This window comes from Rutidosis leptorrhynchoides, unplaced genomic scaffold (assembly GCF_046630445.1).
Source record: "Rutidosis leptorrhynchoides isolate AG116_Rl617_1_P2 unplaced genomic scaffold, CSIRO_AGI_Rlap_v1 contig608, whole genome shotgun sequence".
Lineage (NCBI taxonomy): Eukaryota > Viridiplantae > Streptophyta > Magnoliopsida > Asterales > Asteraceae > Rutidosis > Rutidosis leptorrhynchoides.
The window spans coordinates 19,643-33,849 of NW_027266829.1; the positions used below are offsets into that span (position 1 = coordinate 19,643).

Here is a 14,207-nt window from a genome sequence, read left to right on the forward strand (position 1 = left end):
CTCGACTTAAATTGTCTAATGTTTTACGTGCACCATCCATTAACAAAAATTTAATATCTGTAGCAAAATTTTGCCAAACCAACAACACTTCGATTGAATTCTTTCCTTACTCTTTTGTTCTGAAGGATATCCACTCGAAGACTCCCCTGTTGCACGGACGGAGCAAGAATGATCTATATGAGTTGCCGGCCAAAATTGTTGCCCCACCAATCGCCTTAACCATAACTATTCCAGTGTCAGAATCTCCTACTATCTGGCATGGACGATTAGGACATCCTTCTCCGAAAATAATGTGGCATCTTGCCTCTTTTGGTCTCGTTTCTTTTAGTTCCCCTTTATCTAATTTATCCTTGTGCCGGTCGTGTCTCTGTAATAAAAGCCACAAATTACCATTTGGTGAGTCTACTATGCATAGTGATGGTCCTTTAGACCTAATTTACAGTGATGTCTGGGGTCCTTCACCGGTTCAATCATATGATTATTTTGTCTATTATGTTATTTTTGTTGATCATTTTACAAAGTTCATGTGGTTTTACCCTTTGCGGCTCAAATCTGATGCGCTAGTTACACTTAAGAACTTCAAGACCCTCGTTGAAAAGCAATTCAACCGACCAATTAAAAAAATTTACACATATGATGGAGGGGAATTCACTGTACTCGCTTCATTTCTTGCCACTCATGGTATTCAACACTACAAAACACCTCCCTATACACCTCAACGCAATGGTATCTCTGAAAGGCGTCACCAACATATTGTCAATACCGACCTTACCCTCCTAAATCAAGCCACAATCCCTACAAAATATTGGACTCTAGCCTTCAAAATTGTCGTTCATTTAATCAACAGACTACCTATGCCAATCCTAAATTTCACTAGCCATTTGAGAAGTTGTTTGGTCAAAAGCCCAACTATCAAAAGCTATGTACCTTTGGTTGCCTTTGTTTTCCATGGTTACAGTCATATACATTAAACAAACTCGAGCCACAATCGTCTCCTTGTGTCTTTGTATGTTATCCTCACCTACAAGGTGGTTACATGTGTATGGATGTCAAAATTAAGAGAATCTACACATCTAGACATGTTAGGTTTGTATAAAGTGAATTTCCTTTTTCCACCAAATCTTCTATACCCAAAGACCACATTTTGTCCACTACAACCTGGTTTCCACCTGTCGCGATCATCCCTGCCACGACCATCCTGCCAAATGACTCTCCAACTTCCACACACTTGTAGTCTAGCGACTCGTATAGATCATCTTCTGCTCCCGCCCCTACATCAAGTATGTCCTCTGATTCCTCTAATAAGTCTATTTCACATCCACTTCTCCTTTACCTCATGATATGAAAACTATAGCCGACACACCTCCAACCACTGACCTAGACCCAAACTCTCTGCAGCCTCGAAAAATGGTTACCCGATCACAGAACAACATATTCAAACCAAAGAAACTATATCATGTGACGAGTCCACACTCCTTACCTCCGTCTATTGAACCCACATGTGTATCTCAAGCCCTTAAACATAGTGAATGGCGCTCTGCGATGTCAAATGAGTTCAGTGCGCTTATACATGATCAAACATGGCGGTTAGTATTTCCTGAACCACATCAAAATGTTGTGGGGTGTAAATGGGTGTTTCGCATTAAGCAGAATCCAGATGGGTCTATTGCTACCTACAAGGCACGACTGATTGCTAAAGGCTTTCACCAACGGCCTGGTGTTGACTTTCATGACTCTTTCAGTCCTGCCGTGAAACCTGCCACAATACGAATCATTCTTACTGTTGCTCTTGCTAAAAATTGGTCCATTCGACAGCTTGATGTTAACAATGCATTTCTTCATAGCAAGCTCACAGAAACAGTCTATATGCAAAAACCATCAGGATTTGTCGATGAAGCTCATCCAAAACATGTGTGTTGTCTTCAGAAAGCCATCTACGGCCTAAAGTAGGCTCTACGAGCGTGGTACACCGTTTTGAAGACGTTCCTACTTCAATTTAGCTTCATCAATTCTGGGAGCGATGCTTACTTATTCATCTATCACAAAAATGATGTTGTCATGTTTTTTCTTGTGTATGTTGATGACTTACTTGTTATAGGCAATGATGACAAGCTTGTTAGTACGTTCGTTACAGCTCTAGCCGCTACATTCTCTGTTAAGGAACTTGGCACTTTAGACTTCTTTCTTGGTGTCGAGGCTATTCAAACTCAAGGAGGCCTCTTCCTATCTCAGTATCAGTATATCCATAAAATACTAGAGCGTACCAACATGTTACATGCTAAAGATTTCACAACTCTGATATCCAGCATGCAATCTCTTCAACTCATTGACGACACTCCGACCACTGATGCGACAAAATTTCGAAAGGTGGTGGGAGCTCTACAGTACATGGCTCTTACTCGGCCTAATGTGTCCTACGCTGTGAATAAACTAGCACAATTTATGAATGCACCCAAGGTCGCTCATTGGTCTGCAGCAATACGGGTTCTCCGCTATCTCAAGCACACCATTGATCATGGTCTCTTGCTCAAACGAAATCAGCCCCTACGCATTTCTGCATTCACGAACGCTGATTGGGCACGAAATAAAGATAACTGCTTATCCACTTCAGCATATGTTGTTTATGTCGGCGGTAACCATGTTTCATGGTGCTCTCGAAAGTAGAAATCCATTGCGCGATCCTCTATCGAAGCTAAGTATCGTTGCTTAGCCTCCACTGATGCGGAAGTGATTTGGACAATAAATTTGTTTCTTGAATTGCAGATTCCTGTCTCTCCTCCGCTAGTTATTTTTTGTGACAATGTTGGTGCCACTTACCTCTCTGCAAATCCTGTATTCCACTCTCGAATGAAGCACATAACCATCGACTATCATTTTGTTCGTCAACATGTGGCTTTCTGGTTTGTTTTATGTCTCGCATATCTCTTCTAGCGATCAAATAGCTGATACGCTCACCAAGCCTCTCTCTGACGCTACATTTAGACTTCTACAAGTCAAGATTGGTGTTTCTTGTGGGACCACCATCTTGCGGGGGCATGTTCAGGACAAGCCACAAGTTTGGCTCCACTTATTTGACTGCATAGCACATCAAAGCATATATTTATTTGCACCGACTTTGCAACGTGGGTTTAAGCTTTGTCAAAGACAACCCTCAAATTCCAGCCCCACTTATTTGACTATAGTACACTAACAAATCAAATATTATTTTGTACATATGTTTCTTGTTGACATAAGGTTCCGTTTTTTGTACATATATCTTTACCTACCAAATACTTATAATCTATATATATTGAAATTCGTGAATCAATAAAATGCATCGAGAGCTATAAACTTTACCATCAACCTGCCGATGCAACCAAATAAGGCAAGTGAGGTTTCCTTATACGGTATTAAGCGCCAATACTTAGGATTCTTTTTCAAATTTTCAGGCAACTGTATCTCACGAAAAATCTCAGTATGCATATCAATACACAAGATGACACCATATTTATTTTCATCATGAGCACGCCAATGAAGACAACCATGCATAGCCGGCGTAGTATATTTTCTAACCGTCCACCCGGCCTCAATTTCTGATTCCAGCATCCTCCAAGAATTGTCATTGAGTGAAAAGATCTTAATCTGAGAACCAAGAGTTGTCCAGCGCTGGCGTTGCTTGACACGTTGTTTGACAATCCTAACGATCTTGTAGTCATTCACCAAAGCGTCGAACCAAAATCCTTGAACGGGGACACCTTTTAGATGAGGTCTAGGGAGTGTCAAGGTTTTCGGAAGGATTCCATAACAAGGTTTCATGAACAGAAATATCATTCCCAGTGAGGCATATCAGTCCGTTGCAAATGCAAATTTCGGTTGTATGAGTGTTGTACTTGTGCACACTACGAAATGGAAGAGGGTAACGCTTGTAGAAATCGACGTTTTGGTTATCGTCCCGCGTCTCCAGGTTTTGGCTGTTGAACCAATACATGAATCGTTTCTTGCTGTCCAAGTATGATTTGATGAATACAGGGTTTCGGACGATAGACAGAAATTGCTTGTTGACGGTCATGTATTGTCCGAATTCGTTGAAGGGTAGCCTGAGAAAAATTGGGATAAGAACATCATCATTCAATCTATTTATTGGCGTCGGTGGCTCTGGCGGCGGTTGCTCTGGCGGCGGCGCCGGTCGCTTTGGCGGTGACCTATCGGGATTTATCATCGTGAGAGTATTGGTAATAATTTTTTTTTTTACTGCGGACTGACTCTATCTATTTATAGGCGAAGATAATATTCTAACAGTTATTTCACCGCTCTTTTCCGAAATATATGGAGGTTTGTCCGAAACACGTGTTCTTATCTGATTGGATGATGGATGATTGCTCTGTTTCCTTTCAAGAGTTAGCATCGATGGGCTTTTGAGGATGGGCTCATAGTCATTGGACTGAACCAAGCCCATTTGAATGTTAACAGCGATGGCTTTTGTTTGGGGCTTCAAAGCCAATAGAAAGGAAAAAAAATACAATAATAAATAGATAAATATAAATAAATAAAAATTCATTATCCTTGCATTTTAAATTTTTTTTTCATTTCATTTTTTTTAAGTAAATTTTATTTTTCATTTTAACTTATTATTAGTTCTCCCAAATAATAATATATCTAGACATGATTAATTATATGTTAATATATATCTTAAATTTCCGATTTTTTTTTTTAATTTCCAGATATTATTATTTTATTTTTTTTATGATAATCGAATTATTTCATTCATGTATAATTTTTAAAATTATAATCGTAAAAATAAACAAACAACAATCGAATAAATTCAACAAAAATGAATTAACATGGAGCCGCTAAACTGATAAATCGATGAAATCCCAAATTACTTTGTGAAGAATTACTCAACATTAATGTCTAAAATTGTGGAACGAGTATCATCAGCCTTAGGAATAGTTATATACAAGACACCATCTTTAACCTCAGCTTTGATTTTCTCAAACCGAACATTCTCAGGCAGAGCAATCCTGCTACTATACTTCCCATAGCTCTTAGCCGACCATTCCTCTTCTTCCTCAACTCCGGCCAAATTCTCTGCTTTAACATCTTTTTTAGTCATGCCTGGCATATCGAATCTCATTCTATACTCATTCTCACTTCCCATGGCGTCCTTCCTTTGGATGGCAATGGTGACGGCCACGTCCCCGAGTATGCAAATGGATCATCCATCAAACTCTCCATCGTCTCCATCATTTGCTGAATGGTACTTGCTGTAGGAAATCTTTCCCACAACCCTGAAATTAATTAATTATAATTAATAAGCATTATGGACTTACCAACAGGAGCCACTCTGTTTTTGGGTTGTTGAGCAAATGATGAGTTCTTGCTACTGCTTTCTCTTTGTAGATGATCAAGATTATCTCTCATTCCATTACCAGCTGATTTGGCCCTGATACTAATCATGCTTTTCTTTTGATCTTTGAACAAAAGAATGTTCCTTGACGAAGAAGATGATCCCGGAAAGCCAGGATATGGTTTCAGGGATGATGTTAAAGTTGAGAGCACCTGAGACATTTCTGTATATATCTCTTTAATTCGGGCTTTTGTCAGATGATTATTACCAATTACCATGGATACATTTAAAGGCCCGCCAAGAGGAAATTATAAATGTATTTTCTCCTAAAAAAAGCTAAACATTTTAATACGATTTAGATTGAAGGTGAACTGACGTAGTACGATCGGAAATGAAATTTTTGGTTTTACAAAATTAATTTTGTAATTAAGTCAAACCGTAAACCGGAATCTTCATTTACGGGTAAAGCTACAACCGGAAACGTTGTATCCGGTTTTTCCCTCGACAAATGATATTCCCGAATACTTGAATGCCGGTCTTAATTAATCTTATGACATGCCCGGATACTTGAATCCCGGCTTTAATTAATATGAGAAGAAATCAAAAAAATTTATGTTTAATTAATTGAATGCCCGGATATTTGAATCCCGGCCTTAATTAATATGAGAAGAAATCAAAAAATTTTATGTTTAATTAATTAAAACCGGGTACGTGAGTACCGGTTTAAGCCAAAATTAATTAACGCCGGAAACTTCAATTCCGGTTTAAGCATCCGATTTCGATTTTAAACCTTAATTAATCCACCTAAACAAGATTAGTAAATCCGGAAACGAAATTTCCGAAAAGCCTCAAAAATGTTCACGTCTCGCTCCTACAGTACACAAAAATACTGTACCCGACAAGCCAAATTAATCTTGACTTCTCTAGAAAGAAAAATGGCAAAGACACAGAAAAGATCGAATGGATTCGGTGAATTGTTGGATTCTGGACTTCTCCAGAAAACACAATTAACAATGTTTGTGATGACGTGTAACGGTCCCACCCAAATTACCAAACTTGTAGTGACACCTCATTGACGCATCAGCAGAATTATTGACAAAATCTCCAGAATATAAACGTCTCAAAATACGATGAAATTTAATTAATTATATTTAAATGATTTTATTTATCACATCCGACTTTCGTTGCATTTCATTCGATTGAGCTTCCATCGTTGCATTTTATTTTATTTTTACTTTTATCATGTCCTTTTTCCTCATATTTGTAATATAAATGATAAGATTCGGTTGATATATAATTTCCATTTATGTCTGAATTTATATTTATGATGATAAGATTTGGTCATAGAAATTTAACCCATATACAAGGACGGTCGCAAATTTTTTGTTTGAGTGGACCCATGAGAGGCTGTTGACAGAATTAAGTTTAGTAGGGTCGGATTAAGTTGATCTTCACATTAATTGTTTTCAGAGAATATACTAAAGTACTGCGGAGTATATATATTACTATACACAAATCAAATTAACTACAAACTTATAACTTATCAACCTATCAAAAACATATATGTTAATTGGGTCTACTTATCAACTGATCATATAGGTTTACATGGAAGGATCGATGATCCTTAACTACTTAACCTGTTTAATTCAACCACGACTAGAGCGCGACACAGTAGTTGAGGTATTTTTTCCCACATGATAAGTTGAGATATTTTCTCCCGCGTGATAATAAACATGTTGAATTTAATCAAATCTAAAAACCAACTAAAAAAAATATCGACTATAAAACTCTAGTGTCTATAGCATCATTAATTATATAGAATAGAGAAAATTGATGTATTGTAAATAAAAAATCTGATTGATTCCATTAATTGGGACAAATCATTCAACAGGAACTTGTAGAAGAAACTCTCAAGCCTCAAATTACATTGCAAATAAAATGTCATAATAGGCATAACAAAATAGTACACGAGAGATAATTAATAATCAAACACATCTAATTTATAAAAAGGAAACTAATTTAAGTAATAATTAAATTCCTACTTGCATCTACCGAGGACATTATTACATTTGTCTGATGCAATATCAGGATTTTCAATAAGGAATTGTGGGATTAATTGAAGCAAATGCTATGAACTCTTCATTACGTTCGATCAAAGCAATATCTTCCCCAAGTAAAGAACACCATGCTTCAATCCCCTCACCATCTTTAGAATCGATCAATATAAAAAAATTGTTGAATAGTTTCAAACCAGGACTAACCCAAGTTGGTTTTCCCCATCCAAAATCAGTTTCATAGAATGGGAACTTGCACCAACTTGTGCTAACATAAAAATCCATATCTTCTCTCTTACCTAGGTTTTCAAGTTCTCTAGCCATTTCACAAGCAAATGTGACAACGCCGTCACCTTTATACACATTTTCAGCCGCTTCACTTGCATCTTGTACACCTCTCTTCATATTGGCTATCAAATCTTGTAGCTCAAACCCATCACTGTCCTCTATTTCCGCAACGGCAGGCAAAAAGATGTTCCCGATGGAATTCTCCGGCAATGGCGGCACGATCCTTTTACGCAAGTTGACAGGTTGCATTATAATGGATGGCCTGTCATCTCCTAGCCTGGATCTTGAAGCAGCCACGGCACATTTCCAAATCAGGCTGTTCACACATTCGACACGAGTTGGTTGCAGAACGCCTTCGCTGATAGCTTTTTTCTTGAGTAATGCTATCTTAGCTGCATCAAACACGTATCTCTTCATCGTGAAGTCGCCTTCCGTTAAATTGAACGGCTGGGGGACGGAAGCTAGGTCCATTGCTGGGAAAGCTGAAGACATGGAAAAATCTGCTGCGAATTTTTTGGTGTCATCGGAAAATGAACACGTTGAAGACCAAGCGCTGATGAATAACCCCAATGTGGATGCATCCGTCAGCTCGTGACACATTGTCAGTCCAATCACTAACCCTCCACATTGGAAGAAATTTGCCTGAACACGTAACGGAAGACCTCTATATTCCTCTTTAGAGTCTCCTAGGAATTTCCTAAGCATGGAAAAATCAGCTGGCTGCTTAAGAACATGAGCTGACAAGCTTTTATCTACTTGAGCTTCGAAGAAGACGACACCCTCATCGTTACATTCGATTGAGTTACCGTCTTTGATCCTCCCGGCATACGGGTAAAACCTGGTTAGGGTTTTGGACAAAGATGATTTCAGGCATTTGGAGATATGATTAGAATCGAGTTTTTTCGGAGGGGCATAAAAAAGAAGAAGAGAAACATAGATTTCACGAGTGAACTGATCAAGAAGAGAGAGCTTATAAGTTCTTAAGTGATTAGGAGTTGGAGAAGATGGTTTGATAGTTTCTCTGCTTATAATATCAACTTTCATTTCTGTAGCCATTTTATTTTTGTGTGTGTTTTTTTGCAGCTGTGTTAATTCACTACTACTCAATTCATGAGTCTCTTTTAAACTGTCGTGATTTCTTCTTTTGGGTTCGAAGGGTCGTTGAGCTAATTGAATAGAAAATAAAGTTTGCCGTTGAGATATTAATTTTAGCCCTGTGGTAAATGCTCAAATTATCTGTGGGAAATATCTATATATAGTAAATGCCGAAAGTAACATCTTCAGAAAATCCAGCTACTTCAACAATATGGAATTAAATATTGGAGATTTGAATAGCTTAAGATATTCATTTTTTTTGGAAGATTAAATGGATATCCAACCCAAGTTATAACATGCATGGTTGCCATTTTGATGGATGGGACTTTGCTTGAATTTTATCAAGTAAGTATCAAGTAGGAATGGGAACTTGGTTGAACTTTGTACCACTTGATCAGGAAATGGGTTGCAATATTGCATAGCTCTACATCTGAATTTCAGATCATAATATGATAGTGATCCATGGACCATGGAGTATATCTTTGAAAATCGGACCGCTCTCCAAGACTACAACTCGGAAGCTCAACACCATTCCGACTAGGTAGCCTCAACGACACTACAACTCGGTAATCATTATAAAAGCCACAACTAGGTAAATAACTCGATAAGCTCAACAAGACTGCAACTCGAAAATAACTCATTAATTCCCAACAAGACTAAAATTCGGAAACAACTCGTTAGGCCCAACAATACTCGGTACCCCAGCAAGACTAAAAGTAGGTAACGTCAATTATTAATGTTTTCATAATAATGACGTGGCGTGGGTAAGTTGGAGCCGCAACTTTGAAAATCGAAAAAACATGCTGAAATAATATTTTCTTGGGCTGATCGGACCCGGTGAAGCTGTAAATATTAATGTCAGTCAGGTGAATTTAAGTTTGCTTTGACTCACGTTTTGGACCAAAACTCTAAAAATGCTAGTTAACGGGCCGAATGAAAGCTCTCTAATATGATAATATATCCCTTGGGTTGCAATTGCATTGTTCTATTTCTAACTTCTAACATTTGATCGTTTCATAATATTTCAAAGAAAAAAGATATTTGAGTTTCATATCATAATATAATTTCAATGTTACTTCTTTTTTATTTAAATATACATCTTATTAGATTTCGTTTAAATTTTGTTTTAGTTTTCTTATATTATAAAAGAAAAATACAAATTATATAATTAAGTCGATTATTAGTTTGAGAGCATCTTCTGTGAAATATTATCTAGCTCAACAATGCTATATATTAGAGTTTAGGTACAATGACATTTGAGTTTCATATCATAATATAATTTCATTCTGTTCTTTTTTTCAATAAAAAAAATTAGTATCAGAATTATGGTTTGTCTCGATGTATAGGGACAATGACGAAGCCATCTTAAAGAGTGGGTGTTCAATATTATAAATATATATTCAACGAAAAAAATATTATAAAAATATTTCCGTCGATTGCAATCGCGCTTGCATTTTTCATATCTTTTTTCAGTCACCTGTTCACAGATTCATTAAAAGCGTTTTTTAGTTGAAATTGAAATATACAAGTGTATGTATCTCTATAATATTGCTGAATTAGAAAATGGTTGGGATTCGAGAAAGAACTCCCGTAACTAAAAAGAAAGGGAGAGTTTTATTGATTGTTCATAATTAAATTAAAGTTTACATTTATTTTATTATTACTTTATATATTGAATTAGCGAACTAATCTGTAACCAATTCTCTAGCCAACGTGAATTACGCCACGGTGGCTTTCTGTCCAATAAATTATGTTCAGTTCAGCTAAACTTAAAATTTTCTTGAGTCGCAATAATCCAACCAGAACATTTACTGTCTAAAATAAAACAACTCGTCATCGATCTCGGTTCTCTATAAAGTTCCAAAATGCAAAATTTGACCACGTACATCAAACAAACATTCCATTCGTACTTCATCAGTTCGATATCACCCCTTGCTTTCGGGAGTATGTAATCCAAAACTTCAATCAGCCAAGATAAAGGGTCACCATCGACATTATGTACCGCCGATGGTGGGTTATTATGAACATGGTCATCAAGCGTCGGAGGTGGGTTATTATGAACATTGACATATTGGTCAACTAGGTTGACTATATCCTCGCTGGCATCGATCAAGTAAAAACTTTGATACAAATAGAAATGATGTAGGATCGTGTTAAGTTCTTGATCTCCTTGTTAAGGAAAGTGATCATCGATTCTTGTTCTATGTGAATAAGCAGCAATCTCATAATCTTTCGGCTGATGGTATACTGAAAGCATCCCCATAGTCTTGGCCAATTCGTCATGTGACGCCCGCATTTCGAACCCTCATGTGGGCCTAGTACGGGGCCCGTTGGTACCTTCTATCGTCTGCGAAAACTGGGCCCTAGCCATGCCTCGTAACCTGAACCTGGAGAAAACATTTAATTTGTAGAAATCTGTAAGCTATAACGCTTAGTGAGGTTTTATATTGAAAACACTTAATGAAACATTTAATAATAACCATTTGTATTCTAAAACATCATAAATTGGTTTGTCATTAGAACACGTTATAACACATCTTTACTTTTCATAAACACTTATAAAGGAAAATTTCTCGTAAACATTTTTCCCGTAAAACGTGAATTTATACTTTACTTATAATTCATCGATAATATATGAACTTATCGAACCCCTTTCAGTGAAAAAAAACTAGGAAAACTACTATGGGAGACCCACCGTAGTATCCTTAAACTCGGCACCCGTAAACATGGGCGCAATTAAAACTTCCGCTACATGAACTAGGAAAGGCGTACCCTCTGATCAGACCGTAAACATGGGGCCACATAAGGACCAAGTACTCTCTTTGGATTGCTCGCCACAAAGTCGACCGAATCCCCTCAAATAAAACATTTATATTGGGTTTGTATTTATATACATTATGTATAATAAAGCAAAACTTGCTTTTAAACCTCGTCGTTATTAAAACGTCTAAACATTACTTTATATGCGTTAAGTATAATAGAACAAACTTGCTTTTAAATTCGTCATTAAGAAGCAAATAGAACTTTGCTTAAAGGGTATTTGAAAGTTTTTCTCCAAATTTCAAAGTATAATACTTATCTATACCATAAATTTAAATAAAACTTAAACAGCAAGATAAGCAAAAACTATGGCATAGTAATATATATATTTCATAAAGCATCCAAAATATTCTTCGTAATAAAAATGAAAGTATCACTCACAGTCGTTGAAGTTGTGTTTTCGTGTACGTCCCTCGTAGGTAGCTTGCCCGATTCTGTCTGAAATCGATACTAACGTTAATAACTATCGAATTCTACATGATAAAGAAATTCCGAATATTTGAAAAGTTCGATGGTAATTCGTTGTTAGATATTACATCTTGCCTCGATCTGCGTGAATTACTGGTTTAATGACATCGATAATTTACTAATTCGAGATTCTCAATTAATGATATCGAAATAAAATTGATACGTGGAATTCGTACATCTTACTTGTTAGATTCTACACAATCGATTAGTTAGTTAATTACTAACGGAAATATTTATTTAACTCATTAATATTTATTTCAAAATCATTTCTTTAATTTAATCAAATACTTATATAATAGAAAAATATTTAAAAATTCACATAATACTCCAAATGGTTAAAATAATATTCCGTCATTTTTACAGAATTTTTTAAACTGAGATATTACTTTAATTAGCTCAGAAATCCAAATAAAATAAATTTGTTCTCTAAAACTTCTGAATCTTTGTATTATGTCCAAAATAATATTTTCAACTTACTGTGAGAATTTCATAGGTTCGGAACATATATTTTAGGTTATACTAGGTTCGGAAAATACATATATTGCTTTAATATATAAAATTAGGTTTGGATTAGTAAAATGACCAGAATGGCCTTTGACTTTATTAAGACGCGGTGGTAAACTTGTACATTTGTAAAACAGTGAAGGGTATATATGTATATTATCACAGGTTCGGTGATTTTCAAATCAAACCGTTTCAATCAGAATAAACCAAACCGAATTGAACCGAACTAAAGCGAAAGAACCGATTTTAATTCTGTGAAAAGACAATTTTAACCTTTGACTTTTATTGACCCAATATTGACGCGTTTATTGTCTCGTAAATAATTAAAATTATAAAGGGTAAAGTGATAATTTATCAATAAAATCGATTTTTCTGTCCCACTATAAAACAAGGATTTGACCGATCGGTCCAATCACTTCTCTTCTTCTTCTTCTCCGTGACAGCGGAACTCCTCTCGCCGCTTCGCTCTGCTCGACGTCAGCCCAGCTATTTCCGGCGACGTCAAGCCCCAATCCATATACCGATCAACTCATCTCATCTCAAGGATCACGAATATCCGGTTAGATCCTCTCAATTCCTCTTATATTTCGTTTAATTTCGATTTAAAGTCTCGGTTGATTATGAACAAAAATTGGGGTTTTTACTTGATTCTTATATATGTTGTTCGTGTGTCCTAGGAGTGTTTTGATATGATTTTCATGTTGAATTGACGAGAAAAAGGAGACGAAATCTCACCTCAAAATCCTGGTCAATCAAGGTCAACAACGAAATTGATGACATTTCCCGATGATTCCGCGGTCGTGGTGATCTCGGCTTGCTGCTGGGTGGTCAGCTCGGTCAGAAGTGGAGCAGACACGTCTGGTCAACGACGGTCAAAGGCTTCTCTCGGCTGGTCAACGGCGGTCCACGGTGGAATTGATGATGTTTCTCAACGTAGATGGAGTCGCCGGAGCCTCAGGTGTCTTCTGGACCATCAACCCGGGTTAAACTCGACTGACTCAGTTAAGACCTGACCGTGACTCGGTCTTGACTCAGTTGGTAAATGGTCTCCGATCGGTAAGCCTCTTTGACCAAAAATGTTCCTCGCCATCTCTAGTATAGCATAGTTGAATTTGAGATTATTCTGAAAATTTTGTATATTGGCAGTGTGTTGTTGCTTGCTTGGCTGTGAAATTGTGAATTCAGTGTTTAAGCATCTCTGGAAGTTTGCATGTTATTTTTCTGTGAGTTGTAAAATCATAAACAGTTTGGTTTTGATGGCTGCCGGCTGGAAATAGGTTTAAAGCTATATCTGGTTAAGTTGTTTGGCTGACTGCCTGCACTGTTTATCTGAGTTCAATGTTGCTTGTTGTAGTTAGAGAGTGTTTAGCTCAGTTTTTTTTTAAATTCTGGAAGTGTCTTAAGTCTGGCAGCCATGAATTGTAGTAGAAAGCTGCATGTATGCATGATTTGGTGGGTTGCCAATATCACCACACCTGTCTGGCTGCAGCAGCTGTGTTGAGTCATGAATTGAGGCAATGTTTGCTGCCTTACAGTTGTCTTTGATAGTGCTTGCTGTTGTTGTTGTGTTTTGTGTAAGTGTTTTGGTCAAAAGGCTACATTTCTCCAGGTGTTTGGCAGCTGAATTGGACAGTGTAGTGGCTGGGATTGGC

At 36.9% G+C, this 14,207-nt stretch overlaps 3 protein-coding genes and 1 pseudogene across 3 annotated transcripts; 1 reads left to right on the top strand and 3 right to left on the bottom strand.

Annotated features, from left to right (window-relative positions):
- Nucleotides 1-2,058: 2,058 nt before the first annotated feature.
- Nucleotides 2,059-2,664, top strand: LOC139884830 (uncharacterized mitochondrial protein AtMg00810-like). The gene has a single exon (XM_071868808.1). It carries the CDS (start codon nucleotides 2,059-2,061, stop codon nucleotides 2,662-2,664), a length of 606 nt encoding a protein of 201 aa, XP_071724909.1.
- Nucleotides 2,665-3,303: 639 nt separating this feature from the next.
- LOC139884831 (F-box protein CPR1-like) lies at nucleotides 3,304-3,810 on the bottom strand. The gene has a single exon (XM_071868809.1). The coding sequence runs from the start codon at nucleotides 3,808-3,810 to the stop codon at nucleotides 3,304-3,306; it is 507 nt and encodes a 168-aa protein (XP_071724910.1).
- A 1,063-nt stretch (nucleotides 3,811-4,873) lies between these two features.
- On the bottom strand, nucleotides 4,874-5,547 carry LOC139884832 (small heat shock protein, chloroplastic-like; annotated as a pseudogene).
- Nucleotides 5,548-7,419: 1,872 nt separating this feature from the next.
- On the bottom strand, nucleotides 7,420-8,712 carry LOC139884833 (epi-neemfruitin B 7-O-acetyltransferse L7AT-like). Its single transcript, XM_071868810.1, has one exon. It carries the CDS (start codon nucleotides 8,710-8,712, stop codon nucleotides 7,420-7,422), a length of 1,293 nt encoding a protein of 430 aa, XP_071724911.1.
- Between the last annotated feature and the right edge of the window lie 5,495 nt (nucleotides 8,713-14,207).

Coding starts and splice junctions, on each gene's coding strand:
- LOC139884833 (XM_071868810.1), bottom strand. CDS start 8,712: ATGAAAGTTGATATTATAAGCAGAGAAACTATCAAACCATCTTCTCCA.
- LOC139884831 (XM_071868809.1), bottom strand. CDS start 3,810: ATGATATTTCTGTTCATGAAACCTTGTTATGGAATCCTTCCGAAAACC.
- LOC139884830 (XM_071868808.1), top strand. CDS start 2,059: ATGTTTTTTCTTGTGTATGTTGATGACTTACTTGTTATAGGCAATGAT.